The sequence below is a fragment of the Scyliorhinus torazame genome, chromosome 22 (assembly GCF_047496885.1).
Source record: "Scyliorhinus torazame isolate Kashiwa2021f chromosome 22, sScyTor2.1, whole genome shotgun sequence".
NCBI classification, from domain to species: Eukaryota; Metazoa; Chordata; class Chondrichthyes; order Carcharhiniformes; family Scyliorhinidae; genus Scyliorhinus; species Scyliorhinus torazame.
In genome coordinates this window covers 11144842-11162920 of record NC_092728.1, presented here as the reverse complement: position 1 = coordinate 11162920, position 18079 = coordinate 11144842, and the positions used below count along the sequence as shown (strand labels likewise).

The 18079-nt window shown below is 49.0% G+C and overlaps 1 protein-coding gene across 1 annotated transcript in view; it reads right to left on the bottom strand.

Moving 5' to 3' along the window:
* LOC140399426 (serine/threonine-protein kinase WNK3-like) overlaps positions 1-18079 on the bottom strand; it is a 178118-nt gene that overhangs the window by 12315 nt on the left and 147724 nt on the right. The window contains 3 exon segments of the mRNA XM_072489004.1: positions 1874-1992; positions 6870-7122; positions 8160-8992. Of these exon segments, the coding sequence (XP_072345105.1) occupies positions 1874-1992; positions 6870-7122; positions 8160-8992 (1205 nt within the window).

Here is an 18079-nt window from a genome sequence, read left to right as displayed (position 1 = left end):
CACCCCCAGGGTTCCCTCTCCCCCAATACAGTGCACTCACCCCAGGGTTCCCTCTCCCCCATTACAGTGCACTCACCCCCAGGGTTCCCTCTCCCCCATTACAGTGCACTCACCCCCAGGGTTCCCTCTCCCCCAATACAGTGCACTCACCCCCAGGGTTCCCTCTCCCCCATTACAGTGCACTCACCCCCAGGGTTCCCTCTCCCCCAATACAGTGCATTCACCCCCAGGGTTCCCTCTCCCCCATTACAGTGCACTCACTCCCAGGGTTCCCTCTCCCCCATTACAGTGCACTCACCCCAAGGGCTCCCTCTTCCCCATTACAGTGCACTCACCCCCAGGGTTCCCTCTCCCCCATTACAGTGCACTCACTCCCAGGGTTCCCTCTCCCCCATTACAGTGCACTCACCCCAAGGGCTCCCTCTCCCCCATTACAGTGCACACACACCCAGAGTTCCCTCTCCCACATTACAGTGCACTCACCCCCAGGGTTCCCTCTTCCCCATTACAGTGCACTCACCCCCAGGGTTCCCTCTCCCCCATTACAGTGCACTCACCCCCAGGGTTCCCTCTCCCCATTACAGTGCACTCACTCCCAGGGTTCCCTCTCCCCCAATACAGTGCACTCACCCCCAGGGTTCCCTCTCCCCATTACAGTGCACTCACCCCCAGGGTTCCCTCACCCCCATTACAGTGCACTCATCCGCAGGGTTCCCTCTCCCACATTACAGTGCACACACACCCAGAGTTCCCTCTCCCAGATTACAGCACACGCCTAGGGTTCCCTCTTCCCCATTACAGTGCACTCACCCCCAGGGTTGCCTCTCCCCATTACAGTGCACACACACCCAGAGTTCCCTCTCCAGATTACAGCACACGCCCAGGGTTCCCTCTTCCCCATTACAGTGCACTCACCCCCAGGGTTGCCTCTCCCCATTACAGTGCACACACACCCAGAGTTCCCTCTCCAGATTACAGCACACGCCCAGGGTTCCCTCTTCCCCATTACAGTGCACTCACCCCCAGGGTTCCCTCTCCCACATTACAGTGCACACCCCCAGGGTTCCCTCTCCAGGATTACAGAGCACACCCCCCAGAGTTCCCTCTCCCACATTACAGTGCACACCCCCCCAGAGTTCCCTCTCCAGAATACAGAGCACACACTCCCAGTTCCCTCTACAGTATTACAGTTCACACACACACAGGATTCCCTCTCCCACATTTCAGTGCACACACCCAGAGTTCCCTCTCACTGATTGCAATGAACACACTCCCAGAGTTCCCTCACCCAGATTACAGTGCACAGTCCCGCAGATGACAGCCAACACCCCCCCCCAGGGCTTCCCTCTGTTCTAGACTAGTGCCCTCCAGTGCTTCTTCCTGGTTTCAGAGCTCACACATCCAGTGTCCCACACGGTCGGACCCAGTGCAGCATCCAATCGTGGACACCGGCTCTCCTGTTACAATAAATTGTAAACTGTGCCTTTAACATAATGAAGGTAATTCCTTTTCTACAGTGCTTTTTGTGACATCAGCTCGTCCCAACTGCAAACTTGTTCCAAATCCCACCTGTGTTGCAGTTCTGGAAACCCACCAGCCAATCTGAACACAGCAAGCTCCCACAAACAGCCGATTCATCTGGAGCAGATAATCTATTTTTGGGAACTAGTTGAGGGATGAACATCTGCGTCTTTAAGACAATCCTACAAATCCTTCAACTGAACCAAGCATTCTGGTCGTGTTTTCCAGTGTCCAATGTTGCCGCTCATGCCCCCCTGGTGGAACGCCCAAGGCATTTTACTGCGCTAATGATACCGCACGCGGGTTTCTGTTGTCACTCTGCGGCTGTTAGGAGTGCCAAACGAACACCTACCTGAAATCGCCCGGCTTGTAGCTGCACGGGGGACTGGCTGTCGAGGAATAAGCTGAATGAGCCACCTTGGTCCAGCTGGGGCGGGTCGCTTCCTGCCCGGGTGCTCCGGCTGTCTCCAGCTGCGCCAAGCACAAAGAAATTAAAGAGGGGCAATGAATGGCCACCAGCAAACGCAAGAGTCAGATCGCGAAGCCTGCTTGGAAGTGGCGGCCCTTGCCTTCCATGAAAATCGGCAATAGAACGTGGGCTTTAGCACAGGAACGACATGCCTGTGAAGAAAACAGTCACACCGTGGGTGTTCCTGGGCCGGGCCAAGGCATTATGTCCAGGCAGCGGGCAGGTGGTTGAGGGGGTCAGCCATCCCGACTGTCTGCCATTCTTCCACAGCTATGTTCTCTGCCCAGTGTCCCTGGAAAGGGAGCATCATAAAGGACTTCCACATCCAGGGGGCACCACAGGGAGTGGGGTCCGCGTTACCGACCCGTCATTTGTTTTGAGGTTTTAAGTTCCCTTTGAGATTCTGTTTACTTTGACGCAGTGTCCCTTTCGGGAACTGGATTTTTACTTTACCCCACAGTTTGTTGACTTAGTTGATAGGTTAACGCAAAGAATCAGTGTGGGCCAGCACAGGGAAAGGCCATTCGGCCCATCGTCATGCAGCACCCAGAGGCTGGGGGTTTGAGGCGTGGTTGGGCAGGGGGGAGCTACGCGGCAGCTAGCCTGTCCCTTTAAGGCTGCAAGATAAAATTCTTGCAAGTTGAGATGTCTGACCGCCCTCAAACCTCTCTTTGACAAACCACTGGATCAATTAGGGATCCACCACTCTTGCCACAGAATGGCAGCCACTGGCAAATTACTGTTCTCTGATAAAGATCAGCAAATCCTGCAGAAATCAAATGGGTCTCTTATAAACACCCGTCAGCACTTTCATGTGTTCACAGAGTCTTAGAAAGATCTATGACCTATTTGCCTCATATCCTGCCCCTACATATCTGTCAGTCAGACCAGAGATGTCCCTGCTGAACAGCCCTGCCGATATTTACTGCAGCAGACAAACCACGTACAAGGTACAGATCAGACTCAGAGTTTAAACACCTGTGACAGCATCCTGCAGACTTGGCAGGCATGACTGGCATTTATAGCTGGGAATACGGCAAGAGGGGTATTGTGTGGAGACGCCAGCCATTCGCACAAACATGTCAGTGAATGACCTATGGGATCCAAAGGAAAAGAACAGGATGTAGAGCAAAGAAGTTTGTTACAGTTATGAGGAAATGAACATTTTACTTTCTCCATATTCTGTATTTTTTCCATCATCAAACACTCCCAGGACAGGTACAGCATGATGGGGTTAGATAGAGAGTAAAGCTCCCTCTACACTGTCCCCATCAAACACTCCCAGGACAGGTACAGCACGGGGTTAGATACAGAGTAAAGCTCCCTCTACACTGTCCCCATCAAACACTCCCAGGACAGATACAGCACGGGGTTAGATACAGAGTAAAGCTCCCTCTACACTGTCCCCATCAAATACTCCCAGGACAGGTACAGCACGGGGTTAGATACAGAGTAAAACTCCCTCTACTCTGTCCCCATCAAACACTCACAGGACAGGTACAACACAGGGTTAGATACAGAGCAAAGCTCCCTCTACACTCAATATTCCCTCCTCGCCAATAGTAAGAGAACTAATCTCGTCCTTCAACTCTCCTCGTAGCTCTTACTCCAAACCAATTACTGCCAACACTGCACACAGGCGATTAAAATACAGCAGGCCAAAAAATTAAAACCCTTTGCAACGTGCTTACTTCTCATGAGTGGGGAGGGCTAGGTGGGGGTCTGAAAAATCAAAGGAAGAAACTGGACTTTAGGCACCCAGCGCACTCCAGTGTAACACAGCAACCCTCTCACAAACCCAAACCGTGGCATATCTCACTGTCTGGTGGATAACTGGGTACTCATCTACCCAATCTGCATTTACTCCTCTCCTGTAAACAGAACCCTTGGCATTAGTGAAGCTAAAAGCATTAAACTATGAGGGCAGGTCGAACAGTGGACTTGTACTCCCTCGAATGTGGATGATCAAGGGGTAGTCTAATCAAGGGGGTTTATGAGGATTGAAGGATTCAATGGGGAGAAACTATTTCCTCTGGTGGTGGTGGGGACGGGCAGGGGGGGGAAACCTTAAAACGAGAACCAGGTCATTCAAGGGTGATGTCGGGCAGCACTTCAACTTTGAAAATGAGATCAGTACCTTTTATTTTCCCCAAAGAGAAAGCCAAAAATCGTGGACATCGGAAGCTCGGAATTAAAACAGAAAATGCGCGAGACACTCGGCAAGTCAAAAGAAATAGGAATTGGCCATTCGGCCCCTTTGGACTTGCTGCCCCATTCAATAAGATAACAGCAGCGCTAATTGTGGCCTCAACTCTTACTTCTCTTGCCTGTCTCGAGGGGAAACATCCAAGCAGCATCTACACTGTCGAGCCCCCCACCTCCATCAGGATCTTGTATGTATCAATAGGGTCGCCTCTCATTCTTCTAAACTCTAATGAATATAGGCCCAACCTTTTCTTGTGAGGAAATCTTTCTGGTGCAGACGTGATGGGCTGAATCGCCTCTCCTTCTGTGCCGTTACCTTGTCTATGGTTTTGCAAGACAAGCCACTGAATCCCAGGAATTACCCCCCACATCCCAGATCAGGCAGCATTTGTGGGGCGAGACACTAGAGTTAACATTTCAGGCAGACGTGACAAGAAAGATCACTGGCCTGAAAGGTTAACTGCGACAGACTGGGTTAACGTTATGAAGCGTCACAGACCCCAGGTGGATACTAATGAGTTAAAACACAGATTAGTTTGGGGGCGCTCCAACAGCGCAGGACGTGCAACACCTGCTCCTGCAGCTCTCGCCCCTCACCACCCCCTCACTTCCACACACCCAGGCCCCCCAAATACTCCCATGATTTCTTCTACTTCCTTCCTAGCTGGTGTATGGTATCCGCTGCTTGCGACACGGCATCCCCCACAGCAGGGAGACCAAATGCAGATCGGGCGATCGCTTTGCGGAATCCCTCCCCTGGTCAGTTTGTCAGCGCGGTGCCCAAGCTTCTGGTCGCCCGTCACTTTCGATCATCCGTCCCGCTCCCAGACGCTGTCCTCGGCCTTCTGCACTGCTGCGACCAAGCGCAAGGTAAGTACGAGAAGCAGCAGCTCATCTTTCAATGAGGCTCTTCACAGCTTTCTGGACCCAATATCGGGTTCAAACTGTACAGATCATAACCAATGCCCATTTCTGCTCCCCCCTCACTCCCCCGACAGCTCAGTACGAAGTCTTACAACACCAGGTTAAAGTCCAACAGGTTTGTTTCGATGTCACTAGCTTTCGGAGCACTGCTCCTTCCTCAGGTGAATGCAGAGGTCTGTTCCAGAAACACATATATAGACAAATTCAAAGATGCCAGACAATGCTAGGAATGCGAGCATTAGCAGGTGATTAAATCTTTACAGATCCAGAGATGGGGTAACCCCAGGTTAAAGAGGTGTGAATTGTATCAAGCCAGGACAGTTGGTAGGATTTCGCAGGCCAGATGGTGGGGGATGAATGTAATGCGAAATGAATCCCAGGTCCCGGTTGAGGCCGCACTCATGTGCGCGGAAGAGCCAAGTTCCGCACACGAGTGCGGCCTCAACCGGGACCTGGGATTCATGTCACATTACATTCATCCCCCACCATCTGGCCTGCAAAATCCTACCAACTGTCCTGGCTTGAGACAATTCACACCTCTTTAACCTGGGGTTACCCCATCTCTGGATCTGTAAAGATTTAATCACCTGCTAATGGTCGCATTCCTAGCATTGTTTGGCATCTTTGAATTTGTCTATATATGTGTTTCTGGAACAGACCTCTTCATTCACCTGAGGAAGGAGCAGCGCTCCGAAAGCTAGTGACATCGAAACAAACCTGTTGGACTTTAACCTGGTGTTGTAAGACTTCGTACTGTGCTCACCCCAGTCCAACGCCGGCATCTCCACATCATGGCTCCCCCGACAGCTGGCAGTTAACAATTTGGCTAACAGCTCCTAGTCACCTATCTTTTTTGTTTTAGTCTCGTTACCATCCCTCTGCACTTTCACCTCCTTTCATCATTTAATCTCTCCTGGCTTCCAACCCTACCACAGGCTTACCCTTCTCCATTTTTCCGTCTCCATACAGTTCTGGCACAGACCCAAACCCTTTCTCTCCTGGGCGACTTGAGCTTTTCAAGTCCCATCTGCTGATATTTCAGCCGTGGGCTTGGGCGGATGGCAGGAATGGGCCCTCGAGGGGCTGAACAGCCTCCTCCTGTTCCCATTGAACAACCCGCCCGCAACGAGACAGGGAGCTTCTGCATTTCCTGCTCTAACATTGCCTCCAAACACCTTCTCTATCCTTCCTTCACCCTCTCCGGTTCCAATAAGGCGCTAAACTAAACCTGAAGAATTCCCCGGTTAGATTATCTGAAGTTGGGTGGCGCAGTGGGTTAACCCTGCTGCCTCACGGCGCCGAGGTCCCAGGTTCGATCCCGGCTCTGGGTCAGTGTGTGTGGAGTCTGCACATTCTCCCCGTGTTTGTGTGGGTTTTGCCCCCACAACTCAAAGATGTGCAGGGTAGGTGGATTGGCCACGCTAAATTGCCCCTTAATTGGAAAAAATGAATTGGGTACTCTAAACTTATTTTAAAAAAGATTATCTGCAGTCTGGTCAAGAAACAAAGACTTTACACACCACCAGTTCATCGAAATGTGGAAGCTTGGGCAGGACGTGTCGTGTCATGATTCCGTTTTGTGAAAAATAAATTAAAATCGGTTTGAAAAAGCTCTATAAACAACCGGGAAATCTCATCTCGATCGAATAGTGCAAACCGCTCTCAACCCTGCCGGACAATCACTACACGTACAGTCCTCTGTTCATGGGCAGCTCAGCACCTCTTCCCTGCCTGCTGTGTTATACACTACCTTTACGAGCTGACGATCTCTCGAATAAGGCGACCGGGTGCAACAACTTTTCAGCCCATCTTTTCATTTTGATTGTCCAGGACTTTCTACCCATATCATTTTTGACATTTGAGCTTGCATTATGACTAGAATAAGTTAGGCCATGATATCCACCTCCAGTCTGGTGCTGAGCTATTCCGCCTTGCGACTGTGAGGCCTGGGTCCCAGTGTCTGACGGCTCGGAGATGCTTTTCTCAAGTTGCTGCAAGGCTTGCTGAGGAAGAAAAAAAAAACAAAGGGGGGGGGGGTGCAGGGAAGAGAAAGAAAAATAAGGCCGGTTAGAAGACAGGCGAGGAAAACGCCACCGCGATTGAGAAAGGGAGACAGTGATGCAGCGGGAACATCACCGGACACGGGAACTATGAGAACGCTCTGGGGACACGGGTTACAATCCCACCACTGCAACTGGTGGAATTTAAATTCAATCAATAACATTTGGAATTGAAGGTTAGTCTCAGTAACGGTGACCGTGAAATGATCATAAGATTGTTGCAAAATCTCATCTGGTTCACCAATGTCCTTTGCGGGGAGGAAATCCGCCGTCCTTACCCGGTCTGGCCTACATGTGACTCCAGACCCCCACACAGCCATGTAGCTGACTTTGAACTGCCCACCTGAAATGGGCAATTAGGGATGGGCAACTCTTGCTGAGTTTGCCAACGATGCCCACGTCCCATGACAGAATAAAACAAAAGAGGAAGGGACAATGGCCTTAAAAAGGAAGAGTATTCTACCGCCCCACACTAGGGTGACAGTGAGCAAGCAGTGGGCAGTCTCGTTGACACACCACCAACTGTGGATGAAGAGGTACCGACCCGCAGGAATGTCCCCTGCACAGCTAAGCTAGAAACTTTGGACAATTTCACAGAAAGGAAACTTTCACACCGCTCACAAGCCAACAAGGCCGCTGGAAATAAAAAGAAAGCTCAGCGAGCCACAGAAGCTGGGAGAGATCCAGTGTCAGGTTTAGCCAGTCAGAAACAGGGGCTCGACAATGGGGCCTGTGATTGAGGGTAGGACACAATATATCAGTCGAGGGGAGTAAAATTGTTGGTGTTCACACACCCCATGGTTGAAGAGCCCGCCACTGATCAAAGATTGGGTTCACATGTCAGACGGACAGCCTCCGGGATCACAGAGGACTCAGGGACATCTGTCCAGCGAGAGTCACAAGGAGGAGGGGTGGGGGGAGAAGAGCGACACAAGTGCAATTTTGCCATACACATGACACAGGGAGACAGCACCACTCACCTTTTCCACCGGATCAGTGGATAAACACGAGGCGAGTGTGGCATCTTCCTCCTTGACGGCCTCCGTGCTTGTGGGTATGGGAGACGCTGACTCATGCGGTGAACAGTGAGTGACTTGCTCCGGTGATTCCGGAGGTTCCGAGGGTGCTGGTTGGGGTAAGGGCGTGGTGAGGTCGGTCACGGCAGCAGGGTCCGGGTGAGGTGCTCCGGTGCTGCAGACTGCTGTAGTTTCACTGGAGGAGGCCGAGTGGGGGGACTCTGTGCCCGGAACGGAGGCATGCTCGCGCGGGGTCTCGGTGGCCCCGGGCAGCCCGCCATGTTCCTGGTACAGCAGCGTGCGGAGTTTCTCGTCCAGGGTCTTGATGCGGTTGTCGGCGAAGTCGACCTTCGGGGGCCTTTCGCTGTCCGACTCAGGCACGGAAAACGGCTGGGTGGCACCCTGCGGGGACGACTGTGCCGGGGCACCCAGCTGCTGGAGGCTGGCTGTCACAGCGGCGGGGACCAGCCCCTCCAGCTGGAGGGCATGCAGCGGCGGATCGGGAGTACCTGGTCCCTCAGGAGGGGGATCCACTTCAGGCGGTGGAGGTTGGCCAACCTGTCGGAGTTCGAGGGTCACCGGCTGATGAGAGATCCCATTTCGGTCAGTAGCCAAGCAGTCGTCGCAGAAAGAGGATGAGGATGAGGAGCTACAGGACTTCAACCTGTTGGGGGGTTTGGCAGACTGGTCAGGCTGTGTTGGGATGGTGATGGAACTGTCCAGTGGAATTTGCTTAATGTCTTCCAAGGAGTTTGAGGTTGTCAAATGGATCATTTCTTGGCTCAGTTTTTCTGAATCTGAGAGGATCAGCGGACAAGTAAAAAAAGAGGTTAATTCTAGAAAGTCGATTGGTTTAATAGTTCAGACCCCGTTGCTTCACCCAGACTCAAATTCAATAATGAACTGGAAGTCCCCTTGGGTTGTTAGGGGTCTTGGCTCAAATCAGATTAGAATTTCTCTCAACCTATTCCCAGAGAAGCATCAGTAACTGGCAATATGTAAATTCTGCTGCTGGGGGCAGTGGTAAAATATAGAGCAGGTGTATCATAAGAACATAAGAACTAGGAGCAGGAGTGGGCCATCTGGACCCTCGAGCCTGCTCCATCATTCAATGAGATCATGGCTGATCTTTCGTGGACTCAGCTCCACTTTCCGGCCCGAACACCATAACCCTTAATCCCTTTATTCCTCAAACAACTATCTATCTTTATCTTAAAAACATTTAATGAAGGAGCCTCTACTGCTTCACTGGGCAAGGAATTCCATAGATTCACAACCCTTTGGGTGAAGAAGTTCCTCCTAAACTCAGTCCTAAATCTACTTCCCCTTATTTTGAGGCTATGCCCCCTCGCTCTGCTTTCACCCGCCACTGGAAACAACCTGCCCGCATCTATCCTATCTATTCCCTTCATAATCTTATATGTTTCTATAAGATCCCCCCTCATCCTTCTAAATTCCAACGAGTACAGTCCCAGTCTACTCAACCTCTCCTCGTAATTCAACGCCTTCAGCTCTGGGATTAACCTAGTGAATCTACTCTGCACACCCTCCAGTGCCAGTACGTCCTTTCTCAAGTAAGGAGACCAAAACTGAACACAATACTCCAGGTGTGGCCTCACTAGCACCTTATACAATTGCAGCAGAACCTCCCTAGTCTTAAATTCCATCCCTCTAGCAATGAAGGACAAAATTCCATTTGCCTTCTTAATCACCTGTTGCACCTGAAAACCAACTTTTTGCGACTCCTGCACTAGCACACCCAGGTCTCTCTGCACATCAGCATGTTTTAATATTTTATCATTTAAATAATAATCCCTTTTGCTGTTATTCCTACCAAAATGGATAATCTCACATTTGTCAACATTGTATTCCATCTGCCAGACCCTAGCCCATTCACTTAGCCTATCCAAATCCCTCTGCAGACTTCCAGTATCCTCTGCACTTTTTGCTTTACCACTTATCTTAGTGTCGTCTGCAAACTTGGACACATTGCCCTTGGTCCCCAACTCCAGATCATCTATGTAAATTGTGAACAGTTGTGGGCCCAACACTGATTCCGGAGGGACACCACTAGCTACTGATTGCCAACCAGAGAAACACCCATTAATCCCCACTCTTTGCTTTCTATTAATTAACCAATCCTCTATCCATGCTACTACTTTCCCCTTAATGCCATGCATCTTTATCTTATGCAACAACCTTTTGTGTGGCACCTTGTCAAAGGCTTTCTGGAAATCCAGATATACCACATCCATTGGCTCCCCGTTATCTACCGCACTGTTAATGTCCTCAAAAAATTCCACTAAATTAGTTAGGCACGACCTGCCCTTTATGAACCCATGCTGCATCTGTCCAATGGGACAATTTCCATCCAGATGCATCGCTATTTCTTCCTTGATGATAGATTCCAGCATCTTCCCTACTACCGAAGTTAAGCTCACTGGCTTATAATTATCCGCTTTCTGCCTACCTCCTTTTTTAAACAGTGGTGTCACGTTTGCTAATTTCCAATCTGCCGGGACCACCCCACTAGTGAATTTTGGTAAATTATCACTAGTGCTTTTGCAATTTCCCATGCCATCTCTTTTAGCACTCTGGGATGCATTCCATCAGGTCCAGGAGACTTGTCTACCTTTAGCCCCATTAGCTTGCCCATCACTACCTCCTTGGTGATAACAATCCTCTCAAGGTCCTCACCTGTCATAGCCTCATTTCCATCAGTCACTGGCATGTTATTTGTGTCTTCCACTGTGAAGACCAACCCAAAAAACCTGTTCAGTTCCTCAGCCATTTCCTCATCTCCCATTATTAAATCTCCCTTCTCATCCTGTAAAGGACCAATATTTACCTTAGCCACTCTTTTTTGTTTTATGTATTTGTAGAAACTTTTACTATCTGTTTTTATATTCTGAGCAAGTTTACTCTCATAATCTATCTTATTATGAAAAAGCTTTATAGCTTTTTTTTAGTAGCTTTCTGTTGCCCCTAAAGATTTCCCAGTCCTCTAGTCTCCCACTGATCTTTGCTACTTTGTATGTTTTTTCCTTCAATTTGATACTCTCCCTTATTTCCTTAGATATCCACGGTCGATTTTCCCTCTTTTTACCGTCCTTCCTTTTTGTTGGTATAAACCTTTGCTGAGTACTGTGAAAAATCACTTGGAAGGTTCTCCACTGTTCCTCAACTGTTTCACTATAAAGTCTTTGCTCCCAGTCTACCTTAGCTAGTTCTTCTCTCATCCCATTATAATCTCCTTTGTTTAAACACAAAACACTAGTGCTTGATTTTACCTTCTCACCCTCCATCTGTATTTTAAATTCCACCATATTGTGATCGCTCCTTCCGAGAGGATCCCTAACTATGAGATCCTGAATCAATCCTGTCTCATTACACAGGACCAGATCTAGGACCGCTTGTTCCCTCGTAGGTTCCATTACATACTGTTCTAGGAAACTATCGCGGATACATTCTATAAACTCCTCCTCAAGGCTGCCTTGACCGACCTGGTTAAACCAATCAACATGTAGATTAAAATCCCCCATGATAACTGCTGTACCATTTCTACATGCATCTGTTATTTCTTTGTTTATTGCCTGCCCCACCATAATGTTACTATTTGATGGCCGATAGATTACTCCTATCAGTGACTTTTTCGCCTTACTATTCCTGATTTCCACCCAAATGGATTCAACCTTATCCTCCATAGCACCGATGTCATCCCTTACTGATGCCCGGATGTCATCCTTCAATAACAGAGCTACACCACCTCCCTTACCATCCACTCTGTCCTTCCGAAAAGTTTGATACGCTCGGATATTTAACTCCCAGTCGTGACCATCCTTTAACCATGTTTCAGTAATGGCCACTAAATCATAGTCATTCATTGAAGGGTATCCGCACAAGGCAAATTGTTGGGTCAGTATCCAGATTCCATATCTAGCCGCATGTGACATCTGCCCTGGGAGTGTTTGATGGGGACAGTGGAGAGGGAGCTTTACTCTGTATCTAACCCCGTGCTGTACCTGTCCTGGGCGTGTTTGATGGGGACAGTGTAGAGGGAGCTTTACTCTGTATCTAACCCCGTGCTGTACCTGTCCTGGGAGTGTTTGATGGGGACAGCGTAGAGGGAGCTTTACTCTGTATCTAACCCTTTGCTGTACCTGTCCTGGGAGTGTGTAGAGGGAGCTTTACTCTGGATCTAACCCCGAGCCATACCTGTCCTGGGAATGTTTGATTGGGACAGTGTAGAGGGAGCTTTACTCTGTATCTAACCCTGTGCTGTACCTGTCCTGGGAGAGTTTGATGGGTACAGTGTGAGGGAGCTTTACTCTGTATCTAGCCCCGTGCTCTACCTGTTCTGGGAGTGTTTGAAGGAGAGCATGTCGGGGAGATTATGTTGATCTTTACAGGAGGAATGGTGGGCAATCTGAAGTGAGTCAAGACTTGGAGGTGACTCGTGAATGCATTGGAGACAAGTGATGAGGAATTCTTCCGAAAGAGGACACAGAACACTAGTGAACACACATTCGGCCATCCGCATTGGGAGCGGGTGCAGCTCATTCAGCCACTTGAGCCTGATCACCATTCGATGAGATCATGGCTGATCGGATTGTTGCCTCAACTTCACTTTGTCGTTAATTTTTTTCTCCCTATAACCCTTGGAACCCTCGTCATTCGAGAACTCAATAACACGGCCTTGAATATATTCAATGAGCCGCAACTCCCATTGCTGTCTGGGGGGAGAGAATTTCACAGACCTGATCACCCTCAGAGAGACAATTCTTGACCTCTGCCTCTCAGCATCCATCCTGTCAAGCCCCCCTTCAGAATCTTATGTTTTGTATTTACAAATGAGAGGGGCGATATTGTTGGAGAGGACAGTGTGAAACAGATTGGTAAGCTCGAGGAAATACTTGTTAGGAAGGAAGATGTGTTGGGCATTTTGAAAAACTTGAGGATAGACAAGTCCCCCGGGCCTGACGGGATATATCCAAGGATTCTATGGGAAGCAAGAGATGAAATTGCAGAGCCGTTGGCAATTATCTTTTCGTCCTCACTGTCAACAGGAGTGGTACCAGGGGATTGGAGAGTGGCGAATGTCGTGCCCCTGTTCAAAAAAGGGACTAGGGATAACCCTGGGAATTACAGGCCAGTTAGTCTTACTTCGGTGGTAGGCAAAGTAATGGAAAGGGTACTGAAGGATAGGATTTCTGAGCATCTGGAAAGACACTGCTTGATTAGGGATAGTCAGCACGGATTTGTGAGGGGTAGGTCTTGCCTTACAAATCTTATTGAATTCTTTGAGGAGGTGACCAAGCATGTGGATGAAGGTAAAGCAGTGGATGTAGTGTACATGGATTTTAGTAAGGCATTTGATAAAGTTCCCCATGGTAGGCTTATGCAGAAAGTAAGGAGGCATGGGATAGTGGGAAATTTGGCCAGTTGGATAACGAACTGGCTAACCGATAGAAGTCAGAGAGTGGTGGTGGATGGCAAATATTCAGCCTGGATCCCAGTTACCAGTGGCGTACCGCAGGGATCAGTTCTGGGTCCTCTGCTGTTTGTGATTTTCATTAATGACTTGGATGAGGGAGTTGAAGGGTGAGTCAGTAAATTTGCAGACGATACGAAGATTGGTGGAGTTGTGGATAGTAAGGAGGGCTGTTGTCGGCTGCAAAGAGACATAGATAGGATGCAGAGCTGGGCTGAGAAGTGGCAGATGGAGTTTAACCCTGAAAAGTGTGAGGTTGTCCATTTTGGAAGGACAAATATGAATGCGGAATACAGGGTTAACGGTAGAGTTCTTGGCAATGTGGAGGAGCAGAGAGATCTTGGGGTCTATGTTCATACATCTTTGAAAGTTGCCACTCAAGTGGATAGAGCTGTGAAGAAGGCCTATGGTGTGCTCGCGTTCATTAACAGAGGGGTTGAATTTAAGAGCCGTGAGGTGATGATGCAGCTGTACAAAACTTTGGTAAGGCCACATTTGGAGTACTGTGTACAGTTCTGGTCGCCTCATTTTAGGAAGGATGTGGAAGCTTTGGAAAAGGTGCAAAGAAGATTTACCAGGATGTTACCTGGAATGGAGAGTAGGTCTTACGAGGAAAGGTTGAGGGTGCTAGGCCTTTTCTCATTAGAACGGAGAAGGATGGGGGGCGACTTGATAGAGGTTTATAAGATGATATGGGGAATAGATAGAGTAGACAGTCAGAGGCTTTTTCCCCGGGTGGAACAAACCATTACAAGGGGACATAAATTTAAGGTGAAAGGTGGAAGATATAGGAGGGATATCAGAGGTAGGTTCTTTACCCAGAGAGTAGTGGGGGCATGGAATGCACTGCCTGTGGAAGTAGTTGAGTCAGAAACATTAGGGACCTTCAAGCAGCTATTGGATAGGTACATGGATTACGGTTAAATGATATAGTGTAGATTTATTTGTTCTCAAGGGCAGCACGGTAGCATTGTGGATAGCACAATTGCTTCACAGCTCCAGGGTCCCAGGTTCGATTCCGGCTTGGGTCACTGACTGTGCGGAGTCTGCACGTCCTTCCCGTGTCTGCGTGGGTTTCCTCCGGGTGCTCCGGTTTCCTCCCACAATCCAAAGATGTGCAGGTTAGGTGAATTGGCCAATGATAAATTGCCCTTAATGTCCAAATTGCCCTTGGTGTTGGGTGAAGGTGTTGAGTTTGGGTAGGGTGCTCTTTCCAAGAGCCGGTGCAGACTCAAAGGGCCGAATGGCCTCCTTCTGCACTGTAAATTCAATGATAATCTATGATTAATCTAGGACAAAGGTTCGGCACAACATCGTGGGCCGAAGGGCCTGTTCTGTGCTGTATTTTCTATGTTCTATGTTCTATGTTTCAATAAGGTCACCCCCTCCCAATGGGTTCAGGCCCGACAAGCTCAACCCTTTGTTCATGAGACAAATCCCCTTCATCCCAGGATCAGCCCAGTGAACTTTCTCTCAATCACCACCAGCTCAGACATCCTCCCCATCTCTGTAACCTCCTCCAGCCCCTACAACCATCCCTATTCTCTGTAAACTCCTCCAGTCCCTACAACCATTCCTATCTCTGTAACCTCCTCCAGCCCCTACACCCTCCCTATCTCTGTAACCTCCTCCAGCCCCTACACCCTCCCTATCTCTGTAACCTCCTCCAGCCCCGACAACCATCCCTATCTCTGTAACCTCCTCCAGGTTAGATTCCTGGCTTTGCCACTATCTGTGCGGAGTCTGCACGTTCTCCCCGTGGACCTCTAGGGTTGTAATCTCGGGATTACTCCCTGTGCCACATACCTGTGAGGCTAGAAATAGGAAGATAGAGCAGCTAAACATGTGGCTAAACAGCTGGTGTAGGAGGGAGGGTTTCCGTTATCTGGACCACTGGGAGCTCTTCCGGGGCAGGTGTGACCTATACAAGGACGGGTTGCATCTAAACTGGAGAGACATAAATATCCTGGCCGCGAGGTTTGCTGGTGTCACACGGGAGGGTTTAAACTAGTATGGCAGGGGGGTGGGCACGGGAGCAATAGGTCAGAAGGTGAGAGCATTGAGGGAGAACTAGGGAATAAGGACAGTGTAGCTCTGAGGCAGAGCAGACAGGGAGAAGTTGCTGAACACAGCGGGTCTGGTGGCCTGAAGTGCATATGTTTTAATGCAAGAAGTATTACGGGTAAGGCAGATGAACTTAGAGCTTGGATTAGTACTTGGAACTATGATGTTGTTGCCATTACAGAGACCTGGTTGAGGGAAGGGCAGGATTGGCAGCTAAACGTTCCAGGATTTAGATGTTTCAGGTGGGATAGAGGGGGATGTAAAAGGGGTGGCGGAGTTGCGCTACTGGTTAGGGAGGATATCACAGCTGTACTACGGGAGGACACCTCAGAGGGCAGTGAGGCTATATGGGTAGAGATCAGGAATAAGAAGGGTGCAGTCACAATGTTGGGGGTTTACTACAGGCCTCCCAACAGCCAGCGGGAGATAGAGCAGCAGATAGGTAGACAGATTTTGGAAAAGAGTAAAAACAACAGGGTTGTGGTGATGGGAGACTTCAACTTCCCCAATATTGACTGGGACTCACTTAGTGCCAGGGACATAGACGGGGCAGAGTTTGTAAGGAGCATCCAGGAGGGCTTCTTAAAACAATATGTAGACAGTCCAACTAGGGAAGGGGCGGTACTGGACCTGGTATTGGGGAATGAGCCCGGCCTGGTGGTAGAAGTTTCAGTCGGGGAGCATTTCGGGAACAGTGACTACAGTTCAGTAAGTTTTAAAGTGCTGGTGGACAAGGATAAGAGTGGTCCTAGGATGAATGTGCTAAATTGGGGGAAGGCTAATGATAACAATATTAGGTGGGAACTGAGGAACCTAGATTGGGGGCAGATGTTTGAGGGCAAATCAACATCTGACATGTGGGAGGCTTTCAAGTGTCAGTTGAAAGGAATTCAGCGGCAATTTTCGGGAACCTTGGATAACGAGAGATATTGTAGGCCTCGTCAAAAAGAAAAAGGAGGCATTTGTCAGGGCTAAAAGGCTGGGAACAGACGAAGCCTGTGTGGAATACAAGGAAAGTAGGAAGGAACTTAAGCAAGGAGTCAGGAGGGCTAGAAGGGGTCACGAAAAGTCATTGGCAAATAGGGTTAAGGAAAATCCCAAGGCTTTTTACACGTACATAAAAAGCAAGAGGGTAGCCAGGGAAAGGGTTGGCCCACTGAAGGATAGGCAAGGGAATCTATGTGTGGAGCCAGAGGAAATGGGCGAGGTACTAAATGAATACTTTGCATCAGTATTCACCAAAGAGAAGGAATTGGTAGATGTTGAGCCTGGAGAAGGGTGTGTAGATAGCCTGGGTCACATTGAGATCCAAAAAGACGAGGTGTTTGGGCGTCTTAAAAAATATTGAGGTAGATAAGTCCCCAGGGCCTGATAGGATCTACCCCAGAATACTGAAGGAGGCTGGAGAGGAAATTACTGAGGCCTTGACAGAAATCTTTGGATCCTCTCTGTCTTCAGGTGATGTCCCGGAGAACTGGAGATTAGCCAATGTTGTTCCTCTGTTTAAGAAGGGTAGCAAGGATAATCCAGGGAACTACAGGCCGGTGAGCTTTACTTCAGTGGTAGGAAAATTACTGGAGAGAATTCTTCGAGACAGGATCTACTCCCATTTGGAAGCAAATGGACATATTAGTGAGAGGCAGCATGGTTTTGTGAAGGGGAGGTCGTGTCTCACTAACTTGATAGAGTTTTTCGAGGAGGTCACAAAGATGATTGATTCAGGTAGGGCAGTGGATGTTGTCTATATGGACTTCAGTAAGGCCTTTGACAAGGTCCCTCATGGTAGACTAGTACAAAAGGTGAAGTCACACGGGATCAGGGGTGAGCTGGCAAGGTGGATACAGAACTGGCTAGGTCATAGAAGGCAGAGAGTAGCAATGGAAGGATGCTTTTCTAATTGGAGGGCTGTGACCAGTGGTGTTCCGCAGGGATCAGTGCTGGGACATTTGCTGTTTGTAGTATATATAAATGATTTGGAGGAAAATGTAACTGGTCTGATTAGTAAGTTTGCAGACGACACAAAGGTTGGTGGAATTGCGGATAGCGATGAGGACTGTCAGAGGATACAGCAGGATTTAGATTTTTGGAGACTTGGGCGGAGAGATGGCAGATGGAGTTTAATCCGGACAAATGTGAGGTAATGCATTTTGGAAGGTCTAATGCAGGGAATATACAGTGAATGGTAGAACCCTCAAGAGTAATGACAGTCAGAGAGAGATAGGTACAAGTCCACAGGTCACTGAAAGGGGCAACAGGTGGAGAAGGTAGTCAAGAAGACATATGGCATGCTTTGCCTTCATTGGCCGGGGCATTGAGTATAAAAATTGGC